This window comes from Mya arenaria, chromosome 3, assembly GCF_026914265.1.
Source record: "Mya arenaria isolate MELC-2E11 chromosome 3, ASM2691426v1".
Taxonomy (NCBI): domain Eukaryota; kingdom Metazoa; phylum Mollusca; class Bivalvia; order Myida; family Myidae; genus Mya; species Mya arenaria.
The window spans coordinates 13455509-13476902 of record NC_069124.1 but is presented as its reverse complement, the minus strand read 5'-3'; the positions used below and the strand labels follow the sequence as shown (position 1 = coordinate 13476902).

The following is a 21394-nucleotide window of genomic DNA, read 5'->3' as shown; positions in this document are numbered from 1 at the left end:
AAAATGAAGTTATGGTCGCATTCTGAAAACAACAAATAAACGTCATTTAATATCAACTGAAACAAGTTCAATACTTAAAGTACGTTGATGTAATTGGAAACGCCGTCAAGAGAACTGCAATTTCCTTTCCACAAATTGACAACAAGGTATTTCCATATGTTGTATTAGTGATTAGCACATATTCACTTTACATTATCTAACAACAGTCAAAAGACGGTCCTTTCTCTGCGACCTGTTTCAAAACATCATCAAGACGAGAACTCATCCCGGGCGTTAACGCCTCTCACCAAGTTCCAGGTTAACCTGCAATAACACAGACATTGTCAATATATCAAATTCAGGATATAAAATTAGTGAGAAATATAGCAATGTTTGTTGACCCATTGATTGTCTTGTATTTTTTAAATGGTTTTAGGTGTAAAAAATAATATATAATATGCCGAAACTAATACAAATAAGCGTTTGTGGTCTTGGAAGATTGTAAAATATGCAACTTTAGTGGAATTTCAGTGAAAAAATATAACAAAACACACTACAATATCTGTGTCTATCATAAATTTGTATCATTTATTTTACATAGAAGTTATCTCCAAGAAATATGCAAGTGAACCTTTGTTTATGAAACCTCCATATCCATCTTTCATTTTACTTGCAGTCAAATGCTCCAAATTAAGCGTCTGGTTCTTTCGCATGCTTTCAATAGCGCAGTGCTGATGTATTATGTTAACATCGCCATCGGTCAGTGTTCTACCAAGAAAGCTTGCTATGTCTTCTATGGTCTTTGGAATATCCTGAAAGGTAATATAGTTTTTAATTCAGTTATTTTCGTGACTAATTTCTACCATTTTGTATTGGCGCGTTTTCGGAGCGAAAACTACTCAACAAACGGTCAATATTAAAACAATGTTTATAAATTATTACTTTTATTGTTTCGTTTTTATTTAATAATGTTTATAAAATCCATACCAGTGGATTTTTTTTTATAAAAATGGCTCATGTATATATATATATATATGCAACATTAATGAACAAGACACCATGTTACATAGACAAGAAGGCACAACTCCGGTTACCTTGACAACATCTTCATACTTCATAAATAAAACGTTCCCACCTTCGGTGTTATTCCAAAATCCAAGCACGTGGTCTTCCCAAGCACCATACAAAACTGAAATATAAAATGTCCAAAATAATTCAAAATAATTTGGTTTTGAAATCTATAAAACAAATTTTATTTAAAAAAAACATATTAAATGTGTAAATGTGTAAAAAAAACACTAACAATGTGTGCATACCATGTCATATATTTCACCATAAATGCTACGTCGGAAGGCACCATTTTGGTTCGAATGATGACTTAAAACAAAGATAACATTTTTATTCTTCACCATTTCTAAATGAAACAAAGGACAGTTTATGCCTCTCAAAGAGCCCCGCCTTTTTTATTCCCGGGGTTAGATTATGTAATTTCCCCAAACACCTATACCAACCTGTTTCCAAAATGATGTGTCGACAGTGCTCCATCTGGCGGCGGTTTTGTTAAATGGTTTGTCGAAGTTTTTTTTTAAAAAAAACCCCTAACCATTCAATCAAACTCTTATAAAGACCGGATACGTTGCAATGTAAGCGGCATGAACTGTCTTCTGTTTCATTTATAAATAGTAAAGTAATCTTTGTTTAAATCTTCATTTAAAGAAAACGACTGCCTTCCGAAGTAACATTTATGACGTAATTTATCACGAGGTATGCACACACTGATTTATATGGTTAACAAAAAAAGATTAACATATATGAAATGAATTATATACCAAGCAGTATGAAACCTATGAAAGTACTTTGATGGTAAAGACAAAATAAAATAAGTTATGGTTAATAAAATAGGTAAAATGTTATTTGGTGTGTATACAAACTACATAGTTTGATCGACCGTCTAAAAATCATGGCACAACAGCCAGCTAAGGCAATGAAAAGAAGTTGTTAAAACAGGACGCTTCGAATGACAATTTAAAGGGCCCTGCAGCATCATACTACATTTTGATAATCATATAATTGTTCTTAATTCCTTAACAAATGATTATTTTTCACCTCACACTCGTAAATCACCTTAACAAAGTACATTGCTACCTTTTCCACTAATAAAATCCTCAAAGAATTCTGCTAATGACATATCACACCAGTCGAACCATTGCAACAGCTTGTAATAGGACAAGACAACATCTTTAGGGTTCCGACACACGTACACCATCTGTAAAATTAGGTTTGACATTTTATGATCAATGACAGTTAAATATTTTAGAGAGTCGAACTCATGCTTGGAAATCTATACTACATTGTGGACAGGTACCCTTCCTTTTCCGTCTCGTAATTATTTTGGCAGAAAATTGTACTGCAGATGGGACTTGAACAACCTTGGGCTCCATGCGTTCTTTAATGCGTCTATGCCTGCAAATCAAAATGTAACTTATAAAATACGTTCTTTGTTACGTTTTCACCTTGATGACTCTTTGGCAACTGTTGACATTCTGTTGCAATTTGTCAAAATACTCGAATAAGCATATTCTATAATATTATACAATATTTTGCTGATATTTTATATAATTTGTTTCTTATACAGTGGAAATAAAGCTCTAAGAATTTTAAGCTGCTGTGCCCTATGTTTACATGAACAAACGTGAATATGGTTTATATTTTATTTGATATTTTCATTAAACGGACATATTCCGAAAATCGGAGAATGTGGTACCGTGTAATAACATTTCTACTGCATGCTGGTTACTATTTCGTTTCAATATTGTGCAAACTGTGGTGCCAGGAGCTTTTCTCCCGAATCGGACTTGTGCATATTTTGAGATGTGATTGCATAGCAAGTACACTTCGGTGCTTACACACCCCGTAGGAACATTCTCACGCATGCATACATAACTGGTATAATTAGTTCCTATGCCGGGACACCACAAAACTGATAAGCACTTCCTAAAAAAGGAAAAATGCACATATTTATAAAAGTGAAGGCGTTGTTGCCCTAGTGGTGGCGCTATCCAGTATGTTTTGTGCTTGAAGTAATATAAAAAGTTTACGCTTTTGGAATGAATACAGAAGTTGCTATGTTTATCATTCATTGAACAATATGCTGGTTATGCATACTACGTGCGGAAACAAAACTCTTCGCGAACTATCTTAACCTTACTGAAAACTATTTCGAAAACAACGCTAGGTGCTTTAATTTTACCATATAACTATAAGTATATATAATGTGTGTCCGGTACGGATAGAAAAATCCGACCCGAGTGCACGCGCGTAAGCCGAGTTACCGGCCACGCAGCGTGACTAAGGCCATCCTTAAAAATTGTATGTTTGCTGTAACGCTACCCATCATTTTTACAGTGAGTAGGTAGGTAGGGATTTTTTTTCCCATTGTTTGCCTTAAATTACTCAGTAAATAAGTTTCTTATCATTTCAGATTGCTTGACACTTCATTTTGGACAGACCTCATCCATTAATCCATTATCATGTAGTACAGTGTGATGACTATCATCAGACATGTCTCATTCCATCATCCTCATTTGGACAGATCCCATGGACACAGACTTAGATACTTCATCAGTGTGTCTACATAGTTGTACAACAAACTCTTAGGATTACAATATAAATAGTGACAGAACATTATAATAATAAATTTGGTATTTATAATGAACATCCAAAATAAGTTTCCTGTTAATAAAGTCTAATGCATTGCATCATTTTTGTTTATTGGCTTTGTTTGAGTAACATTTTTAGAAACCTACTCACAATGTTCCTGGGCAATCTCAGTCATCCTGAGTTGTTTACCAGTTCTATAAAGTTCCCATACTCCTATCAGTAACTGAGAACAGCAAGAGGGACCAAAATGCTGTAGAAATCATGTACAAATCATGACCCATGAATGTGTTGTAAACCTGGATTTTGGGCTGAGCTATGATATACCATGTTAAAGTAAAGCTTACATCATTTTGATTGCTCATGATTAGTCAGGCTAGACAAACCAGGCGAGCAGTCAGTTGGGCCTAAAGGAATTTACAGCCTAGGGCCGGACCCCTGCTACCTTGCAGACACCCTAATCTCTTGAAATTGTGTATTGACCCTTAATTATAATGGATACACTAGGCAGTGGACAAATAAATAAATAAGCCTTCGTCGGCCATTTTGTCGATAAAAACAAAAGTCAACCGCATGACGTAATATAAATGAGCCGAAGGAAAATAATGAGCGGAAAGAAAATATAATGAGCGGAAAGATTATTTTCCGTACGCTCGGAGATGCGAAAAAAAAATTTCGTCCTGGAGGGCCTAAAAAAAAGTTGAGTCGCGGTAATTTCGTGAGTCGGTCGCGTTACAGCAAACATTCAATTTTTTAAGGATGGCCTAAGGGACGGATTTTTTTATCCGGACCGGAAAAACATGATTGATATTTTTTTCCTGCATATCTAAAATTATCAATTTGTAGAAAATTGACGTAGAAAACGCAATTTTGTGCATTTTACCAAAATGCGCGTGAAACGTTGTTTATTGACGTCATAAAGCGTAGTAATTTTAAATCCACTATTGATGCCAAATAGTAACTATTTAAATCGCGTTTTTACGATTATTTGTTATCTATTTTAATTAATTGCATACTTATATATTTGATTGTGCTTTATTGAAATGAAATAATGTACTTTTCATAAACCATGCAATAAAATATATAAAAAATGGCGCGTTGTTGCGTGTGACATATCTTACACCCCCATGTAAGATATGTCACACGCATGTCATGGTCATGTGACCAGTGCTGGAAAAACGCATTTTACATCCCCCAATGAAATATGCGTTTTTCCAGCACTGATCACATGACCGTATACACACCTCCGGTATGCAAGAATACCCCTCTCTTAACCGGACACACATGATAGATACTTATAGTTTTATGGTAAAAAATACAGCACCAAGCCATTTGTTTTCGAAATAGTTTTTAGTAAGGTTTAGCGTAGAGTTTTGTTTCCGGAAGAAGTATGCATAACCAGCATGATAACAATGAATGATAAATATGGCAACCTTGATATTCATTCCAAAAGCGTTATCTTTTTATATTACTTTAAGCGCGAAACATACTCGACAGCGCCACCATTAGGGCAACAGAGCAACCACTTTTATAAATATGTGCATTTTTCCTTTTAAGTAAGTGCTTATCAGTTTTGTTGTATTCTGGCATAGGTACTATGCATAACAGTTATGTTTGCATGCGTGGGAATGTTCTTACGGTGTGTGTAAGCACCGAGGTGTACTTGCTATGCAATCACATCTCAAAATATGCACATTCCAGATGCGGGAGAAAAGCTCCTGGCACCACAGTTTGCACAATATTGAAACGAAATAGTAACCAGCATGCAGTAGAAGTGTTATTACACGGTACCACATTCTCCGATTTTTGAAATATGTCCGTTAAATAGAATTATCAAATAAAATATAAACCATACTCACGTTTGTTCATGTAAACATAGGGCACAGCTCCACCACGGAAGTGTCGACAGCTCTTTTTCTCTGCACTAAAGTGGTGGAGCTAGCGTTTTGAGGTCGTGTAATTTGCTACCGAACACTACTAGAATGTATTTATATAGGCAATCATTGTGTGCAGATACTATGATAGCAACCTGTTGCAATTGGGATGGTTTCGTCCAATCGTTCAATAAAAGCTATTCTTTCGCTAAGCTGCACCGTGTTGACCTTTTCAAAATCAAGGGTTTGCACCAAGGAAATGATCTCTGTAGTCAATGTTGTCCCTGAAAAATAATATTTATATATCCTAAAAACACGGAACATATTCACCTGATAAACATAAAAATAATTCATTTGTATATGAAGTATTTTTGATTTCTAGCTACCGATACATCCGTCTTTTAGCTGTTTATATACCATATGATTTAAAACAACGTTTATTAATATAAACTTAATATTTACTGTTACAAGAACGAGTCATAAGCAAAGCGAGCACATCTATAAAGTTAAAAACCAACGTCCGATTATTTCATCATCTACTCAGATTAATATTAGTAAGCAACGGTGCAGCGTGCTATACGATATGTAGAACGTTGAACATATTTAGTGTAAGAAACAATGATGCGTACAATAAGTATTTAAATTAAATTAATATATCTTAAATATATCTCTTAAAACATAGGAAGAAATCAACACATCACCTGATCTTGGGAATCCACAAACCCAGATGTCATCTCCGAACGTTTCCATGGTTTCAATGGCCTTAACTTCACAATCAAACAACATAACACCATCATGTATAATGTGCCGAAATGTATATCGCGGATTTGGGTTTAATTCCTTGTCCATTATAAACGTTTACTGATTTGGTTTCAAGTCAAAACGAAGACCCTTGCATATATTACTCCTGATGTAATTGCTGGTTTACAGAATTTGAATATAATTTGAAAAATGCACATCAAATTCGTTCACCAAATAATTCATTCGACTCGCTACCCAAACGCTCATGAGAAAGGAACCAAACAGGGAGGATATCTTGATCGGTCAGAAAAGGAGAGGGTGCTAAGCGACGCCACCATTTGAAAAGCTACCAGGCGAAGTCAATGATTAAACAATTATTCAATATATATGTATAGTGAACAACCACTGAAATCTGACAGGCTGGTAACGTGTAACCGACATTACAATCTTTACACTTAATATTTTAAGTGTTCGATAATTCGCGAATTGTCGTTTTCTTAAAATCGTTTTTAGGAACCATCGTTTCTTTTGAATTTTGTTATCTGGGTTCCGACGATTTCAGATTTACGTTCTTTAAATGCATATCATTTCGTTGCGACCATGAACGTCTTCCCCGACGAATACCCTTATTTCATAGTGGTGATGTTTTCGGTTGTTCTGGCCGCAGAACTCACGGGCTGTTATCTGCTATTTTACCACGGTGCGCTTGTGCGTATTACAAAAAATACACTCGAATATTAGTTCCGTTCACTTTCTCATCGCACGAGATGTTTTCTGGCATATATCGTTGATTATCATCCAAATTTCTTGGCAGAGAATGTAAGAATGCATAACTCATTCCAATCGTCAGAGAACAGATATTGTACCTGATGCAATTCAGATATATGGGTGTTGTTTATATGGATTCAAAAATACTTTCGCGATTAAATTAGACGTTTGAAAAAGGTAATAGTTTTACTTTGCTGATAATGCGCACGTGTATGTTGAGACAGGTTTAATACAGGCAAAAACATGTATATTACATGCTCGGAAAGGAATATTGAATGCTTAGAAAAGTAATTACATGCGCATAAAAGAAAATTACATGCTTAGAGGTTAATAACACATTATCCGAAATGTACATTACATGCTCATAAATGTATCTGTCATGAATAAAAATATATTAGACATACTCAGAAATGTTAGTTACATGATAAGAAATATATTTATTAATGCTTAGTAATTAATGTCAAATTCTGAGAAAGGTATGTTCTATGCCCAGTAGAGTATGCTGCATGCATGCTCGGAAATGTACGATTCATGCTACGAAATGTATATCAGATGCTTAGAAATGCTATTACTGTGCTGCTTGGTGTGCATGGTATATTCAGTTCTACACAATGCACTGAAAATTGTAGTAATCAATTTTATACGATGTTTTCTAAGCGATTGTTTATTCCATTCCAAAACACTCGTTTATAGGTGGAAGAGCATAATGCATTTATCATTTATTGATATTTTCTAGTTCTTCCTTAGACTAATCCTGGCAAATATATCAACTCACTCCTAACATCATTTAGGTATTATTTCTGCAATTATAATTATCGATCGTCTCTACTTGTTGGATTTACAACGAACGGGAAGATCTACCTTCCTATTCCGCGGCAAAAAATCTAGTAGCGTCCAAAAATACCTTCAAAGGTATGCCACTGAAAAACGGTTACATACCATACCGGTTGCATAACATTTTCTAAAGCTAATATTTCAAAAATATTGTTGATATTTTTGGTCGAATTCATGGGGAAAAGATTATGTCGTTATTGATAATGACGACATTTTCAAAACAAATAGAAGATCAAAGTCGTTATGAGGTGTCCTCAGCCCAATGGGCGATGAGAGCATTCATGCTCAGTTTGGGGTCATGTTGCTCTCCTTATTTAAATGTCCGATTGACCTAATATTACCATACACCATATGTCAATTACTGACCACATCGAGTAACAGTGAGAGTCTCATCCCCAGTTTCATTGTCAACCTACTATTCGCCGTGCCTTTGATCGTATAGCCCTCTGGCATCATCAATTTTAGGACATGCGCCGTAATGGTAGAAGCAAATCTGACAGTTTTAACTACAAACTTTAACTTGGTGTAACTTTCTCTGTTATGAATTTGTTAAAAAATAACGACAAAGAGGACGTGAACTGTGTCCCTACGTCTACAATCAATGTCACACTAAGTGCTTGTTTACTTTGAAATGCTGCCTAAAAGAACAAAGGTGTTCGTTTTCGGGTTGTATCTTTCTTATGTACGAACATGTTTTCAAATAATTTCATATTTATATTTCATATTCTATTTTACATATCACGACGACGTGTCGCATGCAAGACTCGTATCACTTCCTTGACGGTAAAGGTCACACTTACTATTTGTTCGGTATTTAAAGACATACGGTGTAGTTTCTCGTATTAGAGCTGTAACTTCCTCATGTATGGACAACTCGCACATATCTGGGAATACAGTTGTACACATGAAATCTGTCCAGCTGGTTAAAAAACAGATACAGATGAATTGTTAAAATTGGTGTTTTCAACCAAAATGTGTTTGCCCCCCACCCCCCAATGCCTCGAATATGCAAGACGCTCACATTAAACGAAATTTACCCAGTATTCATACACACAAACCCATGAATTTGGTTCCTGTCATGACCATCTATACCTCTATGGCTTAGTTGGCATAAATTCAACAACAAAATTTAACATATAACAGTGATCGTGCATGGTTCTGATGTAGTGTTTCAAAACCTCAAAGTGAAGTAATATGTGTTTTATACATTTCGCTTGTTCATTAACATTCATTTCTTCATCCAATCATTTCATTGCTGTTTTCCCTTTCTTAATGACCTTTGCATCACACCTGCATACCGTTTCGGGGGCATTCGTTTCTGACAGTGACAGCTCTTGTTTTGTTGGTACACCAATAAGTTTTGTTAAGGTGATTTCCTGACACACTTATATTAAAGCTTAAGCCAGGTCTACATATACTTTCAAATATATATAAGAATACTTTCATGGTATGTTTATTCTATACTTGCTCAACCGTTTTGTTATTAGCAAACGGTAACTGGAACAATTTACATGTCAAAATTTAGGTTTCCAAGTGTGCCTTCAGCAGTCCTGTCAAAATGTCTGGTGTAACCTATGAAGATATAAGGAAGGCGAATCTCACTTTAAAGGTAAGCTGCCGTCTTTATTTTATCATTCAATGTACATGTATTACTCTTTATGCTATCCTTGCCACTGACATATTTTGTGACTTGTTTCAATTCTCACAATATTTCGAGCCGTTAATTGTTTTCGATGATATACCTTAATAAATCACACGTTTCTGTACATGTGTTGTTATACTTGTTGTGATGTTATCACTAATTCAGTGGTACATTGTTGTATATTGATATTGCTTTCTCATATCAGTTATTGTTTTGTCTGCTTAGACAGTACCGCATAGGTAAGAATTTTCAACGTTGTGCTGTTGCACTGGAAAAACACACACGAAATAATTCAATTTATATTATAGGTAATGACGTTAGTCGGTGACTAATCCCATAACATATATATCACATCGAAAACCTTATAACATTGATGAACACGCAAATACTATCTGAGGAAGGTTTCATCAATTTATCGGAATCGGAAAATAGACGCCATTTTGATACAATTTATGTGAAAAATAAGGAGGGCTATACTAGTTGCCCCGATGTCTGTGTTTGCGTCAGCGTCAGAGTCTTGTTAACGTCTTAAGGCTACTTGGCATTTTCACTTCTAACAAAAATATATTTCATTTCATTAACTTTATACTTCATGTAGTTGGACAATCACACAACCAGGTAACATAGCTCCTTATCATCCTAAATACAAATCAAATTCCCTAATTGATTAAGGATTTATTTACGTTCCGGGCACAAAGTGTTCGGTTAAACTCTAGAACCAAGTCGGTTCTTATACGTTTTACTTTAAGACCATTCATTCAATTCAATGCACATTTCACACGTTCGTAAATTGAACCCTTAAAACAAATAATGGCCACTGATTGAATTAGGAAATTATTGCACCTTGTGTTTCTGGTTTAATTTCTAGAAGGGTTTTCACTTCAAAGTCCCATCCACTTAATTCAATTGACATTAAACACTACATACATGTTCATGGATATCACAGGTTTCATTACTCCATTTTATCTTAAAAACGAAAAATACTTAAAGGATAACTTTTGGTTTACCTCAGAACTCCAAAACCATTTATTTAATTGACTTCATGCATCTCACTGTTGCCCAAGGGTTACACAAAGTTAAATAAGACACCTCTGTTTGACACATAAATAAAAAATAATGCCCTTCCTTACCTGAAAGATTTAAGGCAGATTTTGATTTTAAATAATATCTCGATTACTTTAAATAAATAATAGCTTTTTTTAGTTCCCATAACTGTTCACGGGAATCGTACATTTACGTAACATAATTCCATATCACCATTAAACTAATTAAACTCAAATTATGGCCCTTGATCGACTTTAGACTGTTTGATAGAAGTTTAAAAGCAACTCGGGCTCTGAACTCAAATGTCCAATACCGTTCATTTATTAGACTTAATTCTTCATACAATTGTTTACGGCCATAACACATTGAGGTTACATAACCCAATACAAATAATGGCCACTACTTGACTGTTTAAATTTGCCATCAATACGTTACCTTTACTGAAACAAATTACATCATCAATACGTTGATCTCAAAGACAAAGCGTATAATCGAGCTTGTGGTCCTCGACAGTTCTTGTCTATGTAATTGTTGCATGAAAATCAAACTTTTCCCGGAATGTCATGATTTTGAGGTCATTTGTGCCAATAAATTAACATAGAAGAATGATTTGCAAAAGAAAAATATAGAGTATATAAGTGTTTACACAAAGAGTATGAATATAAATTGTTAATCTTGTATACGCACCCTCGGCAGTTGTAGTTAGACGCATGAATCCTTTGAGTGTGTGGTCAGTGCGTCACAGATCAAGTTTGTAGTGATTTGAAAAAAACAAAACAATATCCACTAAATAACTGAAGAATGCTTGGGTACAGGGACAACAAACTTTATCGGCCGTTCAAAGGTTAAGATCGTAGTGACCTTTAGCTAAAAGAATGTTTCCGAACAATGACTTAAGAACGCTAAGATCAAGGGACGTCAAACTTGAAAGGCAAGCTGGTAATTGCCAGCACATGATATCTTTTGATTCTATGTCATATGGTCAAATAAAGGGTCTATAACACATGAGCACTTGAACGTTATACGCAGTTTAAACACTACCAGAGAATAGCATCTATTGTTAATTGATGCCAGGATTTAAATACGGTAAACGCCATTCACCTAAAACTTATCTAGTACTTGTTATTTTTTTCTTATTTTTGATAACATAAAAATGATTGAAATCCATTTGTATTGTATGATCTAATTTAAACTTTGATTCCTGGCAAAAAATATTCTCACAATAAGAAAAGTGTTCACATACATACATACATACATAATGCCCAACAATCTCATCTCAAAGTAGTACAACAGAAACGGATTGGCATCCACTTCTTCTTACGATGAAATATCATCTTAACGTTTAATCTTTTCTTTTTAGCAAATAACAAAGGCCGTCATAAAATATGATAGATGCTGTATGCTACATGTATAACTTCCCAAATTCATATGGCTGTCTGTCCAACGGGACATTTTGGAGCCACATTTGTCACTTTTCTGGCGATGTCCAAAACAACAATAGGTTTATATTTTTAATAAATGGAAAGAGAAATATCGTGAACTTTAAAATGGCCATTGCCGAAAGACCAAAAGAGTCAGCCAAAAACAAATTAAGATTTTGTTAAAGAGAGGTGTGAATACACTATTTCAAATTCTTATCGGCATTATTAATTGCCGACCGTTTTATAATTCAATCATTATTTTTTAAGTTATATGTATCTCGCATATATGCATTGTTTTAAGATGAAATAGTTGTATGTTATGATGTTCTTGATCATTATTCGTCCTTTTCATGATTTATGTGATCTTATAAAAAAGGATCACTTTAGTGATTCCAAAACAAAACAACAGAAAAAAGCAACAACAAAAACTTCGAATTAAACAAAGTAAACAATTTCGTCGAAAAATGACATTTGTATTTTTCAAAATTCAATATATTCACATCCCAGATAAATTATTGTGTCTTTAAATAAATAGAAGCACATATTTTTCTATTTCAAAGCATGCCCTTAGGGCCCATACTGAGGAATATTTCGAGTATGAGCCAGGAGTACACTACGTCACGAGCAAGTTCAAAATAGAAAATATCAAGCCACATAGGGATGTGTCATATTCCGAGGTGCAAGGGAAAGAATTTATACTTGCCGAGAGGAACCTACCCGTTGGTAGATACCAGAACGAATGGCAAACACCTATCACGATATACGGAAGAAACAACCTGGACTGGAAGGTGAAGCTCATGTGTTCGTCATTCGTGGGTAAGTAACCGTTTCAATGATGATCCGATATTTACTCTTATAATTATGATATACCATATATATTAGTAATGTGCGATGTGAAGGAAGTGTTGAAGGGTCGAATTTCATAAGAAACATTATTATAAAAGTTTTTAGTGGAATACTTTATGCTATATATATAAAGGCTGGTTTTGTATCTTTGGACTATCCTTTTAACTTCCTCAACATACCAATATGGAACTAAAAATCTACTGAATTAACACGTAAACATATAAATAGCATTCGAGGCACGGATATCTTTGAATTGACGGAAGCTTGACGGAAGCTTTATTGTGTTGTTAACAAAAGTTTATGGTAAAACTGAATATTCTAACATAAAAAACGAAAGATTGTGTGTACGATTGTCTTTATGAAAATATGAGTATAACAAAGTTGCACTGAAATATCAACCATCTTTATCACCGGGATTAATTGAACCGTTTTTTTACCGAATTATTAATAGGGTACAGTATGTGTTGATGCATTTGTTTTATTTTAATGCATTGCTATGTTTAACTCATTTCAATTTTATGATAAAACAAACCAGCACCTGTTTGTTAACATATATATATTAGCCTTCATAAATGTTTCTTTTTTTCATAATGAGTAGTCACATGCTTACCCTTGTCCGTGTAATATACCGATTACGAATATATTTATCTTACACATGTGTAAGATAACATATCAGACATTTCTATTGCCTAGACTTATCACACGCGACCTAGATATCCCTCCGCATTGTTTGTAAAAAATGGTTTAAACGCGAACAAATATTTACCTACCTAAATAATGAAGCTATAGGACTTCCGGGAGACAAGTGGCTAACGAATCATAGAGCCAGAAAGCATCTTGTTCGAAAACTTTCTGATAACAATGCCCCGCAAACTAGATAATGCAGATCACTAGTCACAGAACTATCCAGCCAGTCAACAAAAACAGGCTGCCACACTAGTGACAAAAAAACACGGAAACATTTCAAACATCTCCATCTTGACAAACACAGGCAATATGCAATCAATGTCATTTGCTTGCCAGTTTAATCAGCTGTCGGTTACCAAAAACACAAATACGAATTCCGCAGCACAGATTTCTCATTACACATCCCATGACGGCTAGAACATCATGTTCTCTGGAAACATTCTTGGTGGAGCTTTTTTAACATCAACACACATGCAGTGTAAAGTAAGGCTTCGCAGTAATCGTCGGCACGTTGCGGAAATCCATGAACACTAAGAAAATTCTAAATATTATGAAATCGTTTAATAAAATCTTATATTAAATGACAGCTTGTGTGAGATCCTAAATTAATGATCCGTGAAATATTAGTTTATTTTTTAACCATTTCGGTTTTAAAATTTGCGTTCCCTGAACTTCATCGTTGTGCATTACTGCAGATTTTAAACTTTTTCAGGAGACATGGAAGTTGACGATAGGGACTGGTTCGAGTCTCGACAAGTAGTTGATAAGGTGATGGATTTACTTAAAAAAGAACTGCGCAGTCAGGCTGAAAAATATGAGGGTCTCCTTATCAACTCGTACGTACGGCAGGGCAGTTCTCGAGAGGGATTGAAAGTTGTTAAAGCAGACGAATTTGACGCAATGCTTGAATTTCACTTTGACGGGCTCGACGAGCGAATTGAACAAATACATTTCATAGATAGGGATGAAAGGAAGTTTATTCCGGGCTATTGCTATTTAGAACTGCGAGATGTAACACTCGAATTAATAAGAAACAAGTTCACGATGCTGTACAAGAAAGGAGTATTTATAGAAAAAGAAGGAAAGATCTTCCTAAGCTCTAAACATCTTCACGTGCAGATCTTCGAATCAATGGTAGATTCGGCTGTTTTCAAAATAAATTCACAGATGCTTATACACAATATCATATATACGAACAAATGCATGTTTGCTTTGAAAAGAAAAATGAATCCTCCTTCAATCAATCTAACCATAACATTAAAAGCGTCTGAACAATTTTTCGGCATTGGACATCTTAAAGACAAAGAGATTGACTTAGATTTTGTTCCTGCCTTTCTGCTACGATATGACACAACTACAAGCTATGAAGGTGTACTGATGCAATGTCCAATTCACGCAGTGTGTAAATGGGCAGAAGACAATAGCTTCAAGGCCCTCAAAACTGCAGACCAAAGCCGCATTTGGGTTGTAAAATCTACCGGGTACGAGAAACACATACTAGATGTAGCTCGTGAAAATGAAAGGAAACTGTATATTCTGACCGCGCTCAGAATATTGAAAACCTATTTCGTGAAAACGAAGAAGTATGCTAAAGAATCTGGTGGCTCTCCTCCACAGATTGTATCAGTGCTAAAATCCTACCATCTCAAACAGTTGGCCTTTTACCTTCTCAACTATCTCTGCCACAAATACCCACATTTTGAAGTGGATGGTGTGCAAATAGCGCTGCTCTATTTCATAGACATCATTCGCGTAGCTCTGATGGAAAAGCGCCTGCCTCACTTATTTTTTTCCGATAACAACGTAATTGAAACAATGCTCCCGGGATACCCACTGCTGCCTTCTCCTAAACTGAGGTTTGATCTATTCAGAAACATACCAAACGATTCTCTTACACAAGCCTTGTTTTCACTAGAGAAACACCTCATACCTGATTTGGGCTTTTCAACAAGGGTTGACAGTGATCTTCACGACCACGAGAGAGCGCGAGTTCATCAGGACTTCAAAAGCACAGTGGCAGGATCTGATTACTTCTAGGTAATGTCGTTTTATGAAGTTTTTTAACGGCGGGCTTCAGCTTAAGAAATAACCTGTAAACGTTCGACACTAAGATGAACGACTGTCTTTCATTATCTGGTTTTATCTGATAAAAATATTTTTTCATGAAATTTTTATCAATAATGATTTCCATACTATAATACTAAAACAATGTTTTGATGATAAGTACACTTACTGCGTTTACATTAACATTCCGTTACAGCAATTCATTTCCAATGCAAATCATTCTGTTAATATAAACATATACGTATTTCAGAGTACAAATATTGTTTAGACAGAAATCCAGGATATTGGCGTTTAAAAATTCAGACTATCTTTCTTGGGTAGATTACAAATGATATTTCAGACTGTGATTAAACAAAGTTTATATCCTTGGAAATCAACTGCATTATTTGTGCTCATCCGTTAATTACTAAATATGTGACTTCAAAATGTCCACCGGATTAATTCGCGAGGATTTAGTCCGTGCCAATGATAAAATGCGTATACGGGCTCTAAACTGAGCTACATGTATGTACTTTGCACTTAGCACTACTTTCTTTCAAAAGTGCAACCACTATGAACCTAAATAAAAGACATCAAGGTGATGGAACCAGTATTTTTCTGTTCATAAAACATATTGAGCGCGTGCATGCCGGACACCAAAATGTCATCAGAGCGTGACGACACTGAAGAAAACAGTCTCATGAAAATTGAAACTACGATATGCGAAATAGCGCCCAAATAGTTATCAATATAGTTCAGAGTATGCTTATATAAAATTACTATGAATACTTTTTGTAAACACACAAAGACAAAGAAATCACAGTTCTATAGATTGTCGGAGATATCCATTTTGTAATTTCTTGTTCATTAAGGATATCAATACGCATTGTTTACCATTCTAAACGAAGGTCACTATTCTGACAGTTTATTCTCCAGTTGTTGTCATTATGGCTTGTACACTTATATTTAAATGTTTGACAATTGTTGGTCGGATAGAAATTACAAAGAATTAATCCCTGTTGGATTATTGATTCAATTACGACCATAAATTTCACTGGTACACATAGCAGAGCTTGTCACGTACATGTAACAGGTATGATATTTTGTAAAAACACCATTCAGTAAATCATAACATGAAAGTATCAATTTCATAAACTTATGACATGCTGTTGATCAGTGTAGAAATCTCTATTACTGAGTGAGATGTTGTCACTGGAAAGATGGATGGGGTGTCTGTGAGCCACAACCATGGCTGATTGAGAGGATTAGACTGAGATCAAAGGATGGGAACACATTTTCATTATCCACGCGCTGGTTGAGAGGTTGAAACTAAAAAGATATACAGGAATTGTGTGACAGGGGAATTCTTGAGCCATGAAACTCCACTTTTGTGGATCAGATTGTAATCAAATTAAGAAATTGGACGGGGAGGATGCGGGAGGAGTATCCCCTCCTGCCAAGCGAAACCATGGTGGAGTGTAGTGTGTGTGTGGGTTAGAACCAGCTTCCCGGTTAGCCCAGTTGGCTAGTGATCCGGTGGGTTCGAACCCCACAACAGGCAAACTTTTCCTCCCAGGTTTACTTGACAGGTGGCAGCTATAAACGGAAGGATTGCCTCCGTCGGCCTAAAAGGTTAATGGGGGAGGAGTGTGTGTGGGTTAGAACCAGGCGCCTGGTTAGCTCAGTTTGTTAGAGCACCGTGCTAGTGTTCTGGCGTTCGTGGGTTCGAGCGCCACACCGGGCGCACTTTTTCTCCCAGGTTTACTTGAGAAGTGCGGTATGATACCATGGCTTTATGAGTGATTGTGACTGTAAAGATGAATGGTTTTGCTGTGATCAACTGATTGTATGATGTCATTATTGTAGCTAGCATATATAAATATAATACGAGGGATATGGGAGTCATTAATGAACCTAGTATAATACTTAAGTAACATTTTATGGAACATAAAGGTAATTATGTTATTTGCCATGAAACTGCATTCATTGGCTTGGTTAAGAAAACTGTTTAGTTGTATATCACTTAGTATACAAACCTGTGAAATTAAAACGTAGATAAAACGTATTCTTAAAAAACAAATGTAATCGCAACTGTCATACCTTTGTCTTCAACGAACAAGCATTGCGCTAAAAAGCTACACCTCATCCTCCTCCACTACTTAAACAGGTTTAATTATTTCCAGTCGACCTTATGTTAAATGGCAATACCCTTTTGTATTTATAGTTATTTGTGTATAACTAGAGTTTCCATACCACACATTCTTGCATATTATTTTACCTTGTTATATATTTGTCTGACGGTTTTCGCCGCTAGATGAGTAATCAACTTGCACCCAGGTGATGTATATATATTGTTGTTAAGGCATTAAGTACTAAACAGATGCCCGTCTACAAACACATTCTGATCGCGTGCTGTTTCCATACGAGAGTTAGACTTATGTGAAAACCTACAGAACAAGCTCCGTAGCCAAAAGTTTAAACATAAACCTGTTTAATGCCACAGGGTAAACGCCAAGGACATAGAACACAAACAACAACAACAAAAAAACCAAACATAAAACATGAAACAACAGCACAAAACTCAACAAACAGCACAGTGCATATATACTATATAAAAAACTAGGTATGTTTATAATACATGAATATTTCTGTGAATCTAGTAGATATAGACTAGAATTTATCACTATCTGGCGTCGAGTTTAAACCCATGGAACATTTCAGTTGTATTTATAAGACTGAATTTGAATGATTTTGGTCCGACACACCGTGTATACTGCAATTAGGTAATTGCATTACATCTTCAGGCCTACTGTAGGAGCACCTAACTGTGAGATTATCACTTCTGCAATTGACGATGGTGCATTAAGCGGCTTTCTTATTTCCTGTGTACATTAATAGACACCGTGAAGATAGTGTTTAAAAGCTATGCACTTTGATGGGAGCGTTTCAATTCAGTGTGATAGGAGACATTTGGTAACGTTTTGAATAAAACAAAACAATACGAAACATTTGTACCATTTCGTTTGTCTATGTTTGGTCTTGATCAAACCAACTCATTGAAGGACTTTGCCTTACTGTACTCCAAAGTAATGTGTTAATCAGAAATACTATATTTAAGTATTAATAATTGATGTTTGAAAACATATTTCGTTATTTGAATTGTACATAACCAAGGGTGACACAGATTTTCAAAAACCAAAATCACCTTGTAACATTCAAAAACCATCAATATCTCAAATTCTGACATAATAATATGTATACAATTTTCAATAACACTGAAGCAATAATTCCTTTACATGTTATTCACAATTATATAAACATGGTGTAAGAAGTACAGATATTTTTCGAGAAAATGAGTTTTATTATAATGTTTTGCTTTGGCCAATTTAACCATTATTTATATAAATATACAATTCAAAGCATGCTGTTTGATGTCTTATCAATAAAATATTTTTTTCGTATTTATTTCGTTCCATAGTTATATAGTCTGGAGCTTATTTTTTCATTTTGCTATTTCGGTGTTTATCACACAACAACACGCACATCTTGAACATTTAACTAAAATATGTTTTAAAGTTCGTCCGAAATCTTATTTTAGTACAGTTTTTATCAAAGTCAAAGTTTTAATACCTCGTGTGGAACTCATTCTCTAATTAGCACATTACCTGAAACGACATTCCCTCACGGCGTAGCTTCGATACATTAAAATGATAACCACAACGCAACATTAAATTTTAAAGGATCTTGCGCTTGGCAATCGATCGGTTTAACAACTTTGAATAATTGTTTTTGCTACGAACGAAATATTGATATGAAATTTTATATTGAGATGAGAATTGCTGTCATTGCGGTTTGAGGCACCATAGTTGCGACATTTTTTAAAAAATTATCTGAAATGTGTTTTTGTTTTATTCTTTTGAAGATATGACCACATCTGACGCAAAAATTGTGTATAGTAAATCATAATTATAATGGCTATAATATTTGCTGCTCTGAACAGATAACCCTAATATGACACCCTTAACCTATTGATGAATGTTACAGTGGACTTGTTCAAAAGGTCTCAGCTCATGGCTCTAAATCGGACTGCACCGATGATGTCAATCAATATAGGCTAACTCGAACATTGCTCATATAAATCACTTAGACTAAAAATTGTTGTCGGCACATAAGTTGCCGCGACTGGTTTGCTCCCTGCCTTGCGTTGTGATTCATAGTCGTGAATACGTTGCTGCCTTTTGGCGATGAAAACAGGCGTAACTATTTAACAATAAGTGGCAAGTTGCATGATGCTTGTACAGCATATCACGGTTCTGAATTTTGTGCATTCAATAATTTGATGATAAACTTTTTTAACCGTAAAGGCGTTTCAATTTCACGAAATCAGTTTTTGAAGAAGTATCCTAATTGAGACAAAATTGAACTAACACGATCGGTTTCAGAGCGACAACTCTTTGATATCCTCATGTCGAAAGGTGAGTTTCAACTCACCGTTACTTTTATTTAATAACGTATCATTTAACTAGAAGTGTCCAATAAAAAAGTCATGTGCAGTTTTGTTGCTCCATGATAGTCCATACAAACTGACTCATTGCGGTATTCATTATGCAGGGTGTATGGCAGATGGGAAAATGATAATCAAGCTCACAATAGCCATAACTGGCATTGCAGTTTCCATGGTGACAAGATAACATTTTACGTAGCTGGAAGGCACATGTTTCGCAACTTCAAGGTGGCACAGGGGTATGCAAGTGCACCGGGATAAAATGGGCCTTCTGCTACAACGCGCTAAAACTGGTGACTGAACACAGTGATTCCAATTGGAGCCAGAAGTAGCAGGTTGCAGAATTGGTAACATATCAAATTACAAACACTACGAGTGTTTCGGGCATCTATCATTTCTATTCAGTTAGAAAGCAGTCATACGCGTGTCAAGGAACATTTACTTATAACACGTTCACGAACGTGTGAACTAGTGACGTCGTTTCTTCGATATTGTCGGGAAAATATGGATAGATAAAAAACATTTGAATATTTTCGTCATTCAAATAATTCGCGAACACTTCTTGCAACTCAGCCATCGTCGTAGAGCTGCTGGACTAATGTTTTATCGTTAAAAATGATATGTTGTTTAAACAAAGTATGGCCGAAAGTGTGTATGGTTCCTAGTTTTGTTTTATCATTGTAACATACTAAAACAATCGTATATTTTATTATTTTAAAGCGTACAATGTCGTCCCAGTGCCATATTCATATTACCTCGGACGGCACAATGTCGCACAATATTCAAACCTATTCATATAAACTCGTATTATAGTCAATGTGACCATATCTTATAAAATGCCATATGTTTTCGCGCATTTCCTTGATAATGGCCAAAGGTCGAAGGAATGTTTTGACTGGTGTTAACTAATCAGATGTTGCCAAAACCTTTTAAAGATAATAGAAATGTCGTACACATTTGTTCAATGAACAACCAGAATTTTAGAAATTGTACCACACGACGTGCCAGGTTGGATGCTGTATATCATGAATGTTTTAGTTATTACCAAACAGTGATTTTGAATGTTGGTACTGAGACCAGCAGTTGTGTTGGTAGACTATGTGGAATTCCGACATCAAAAATACCATAACGTTAATATTGACATACAATTACCAGGAATTCAATAACTGTATGGAAGTTTTCGACAGTCTGCTATTTCTAAACATCCTAGTATTCTTAAATGTGTTTTTATTGTGTTTGTTTAAAGTACTTCTTAATCAGAATTTTATATATGTTTTTGACACGCTTGAAGGAATAAAAAATGTTTTTGCCTCCTCCCCAACGGAATGTATCTAAATTTTTAACTAGCAGTGAT

The 21394-nt window shown here is 35.2% G+C and overlaps 1 protein-coding gene and 1 long non-coding RNA gene across 2 annotated transcripts; one reads left to right on the top strand and one right to left on the bottom strand.

Annotated features, from left to right (window-relative positions):
• Nucleotides 1-618: 618 nt before the first annotated feature.
• Nucleotides 619-2249, bottom strand: LOC128226676 (uncharacterized). The gene is made up of 3 exons (XR_008259716.1): nt 2125-2249; nt 1074-1168; nt 619-791 (listed from the first exon to the last, which is right to left on the bottom strand). It is a non-coding gene; the product is annotated as an uncharacterized LOC128226676 (long non-coding RNA).
• A 4839-nt stretch (nt 2250-7088) lies between these two features.
• Nucleotides 7089-15613, top strand: LOC128228852 (uncharacterized). Its single transcript, XM_052940379.1, has 4 exons — nt 7089-7196; nt 9379-9462; nt 12521-12776; nt 14206-15613. The coding sequence occupies exons 2-4, from the start codon at nt 9412-9414 to the stop codon at nt 15528-15530; spliced, it is 1632 nt and encodes a 543-aa protein (XP_052796339.1). The 5' UTR covers nt 7089-7196; nt 9379-9411; the 3' UTR covers nt 15531-15613.
• Nucleotides 15614-21394: the final 5781 nt, after the last annotated feature.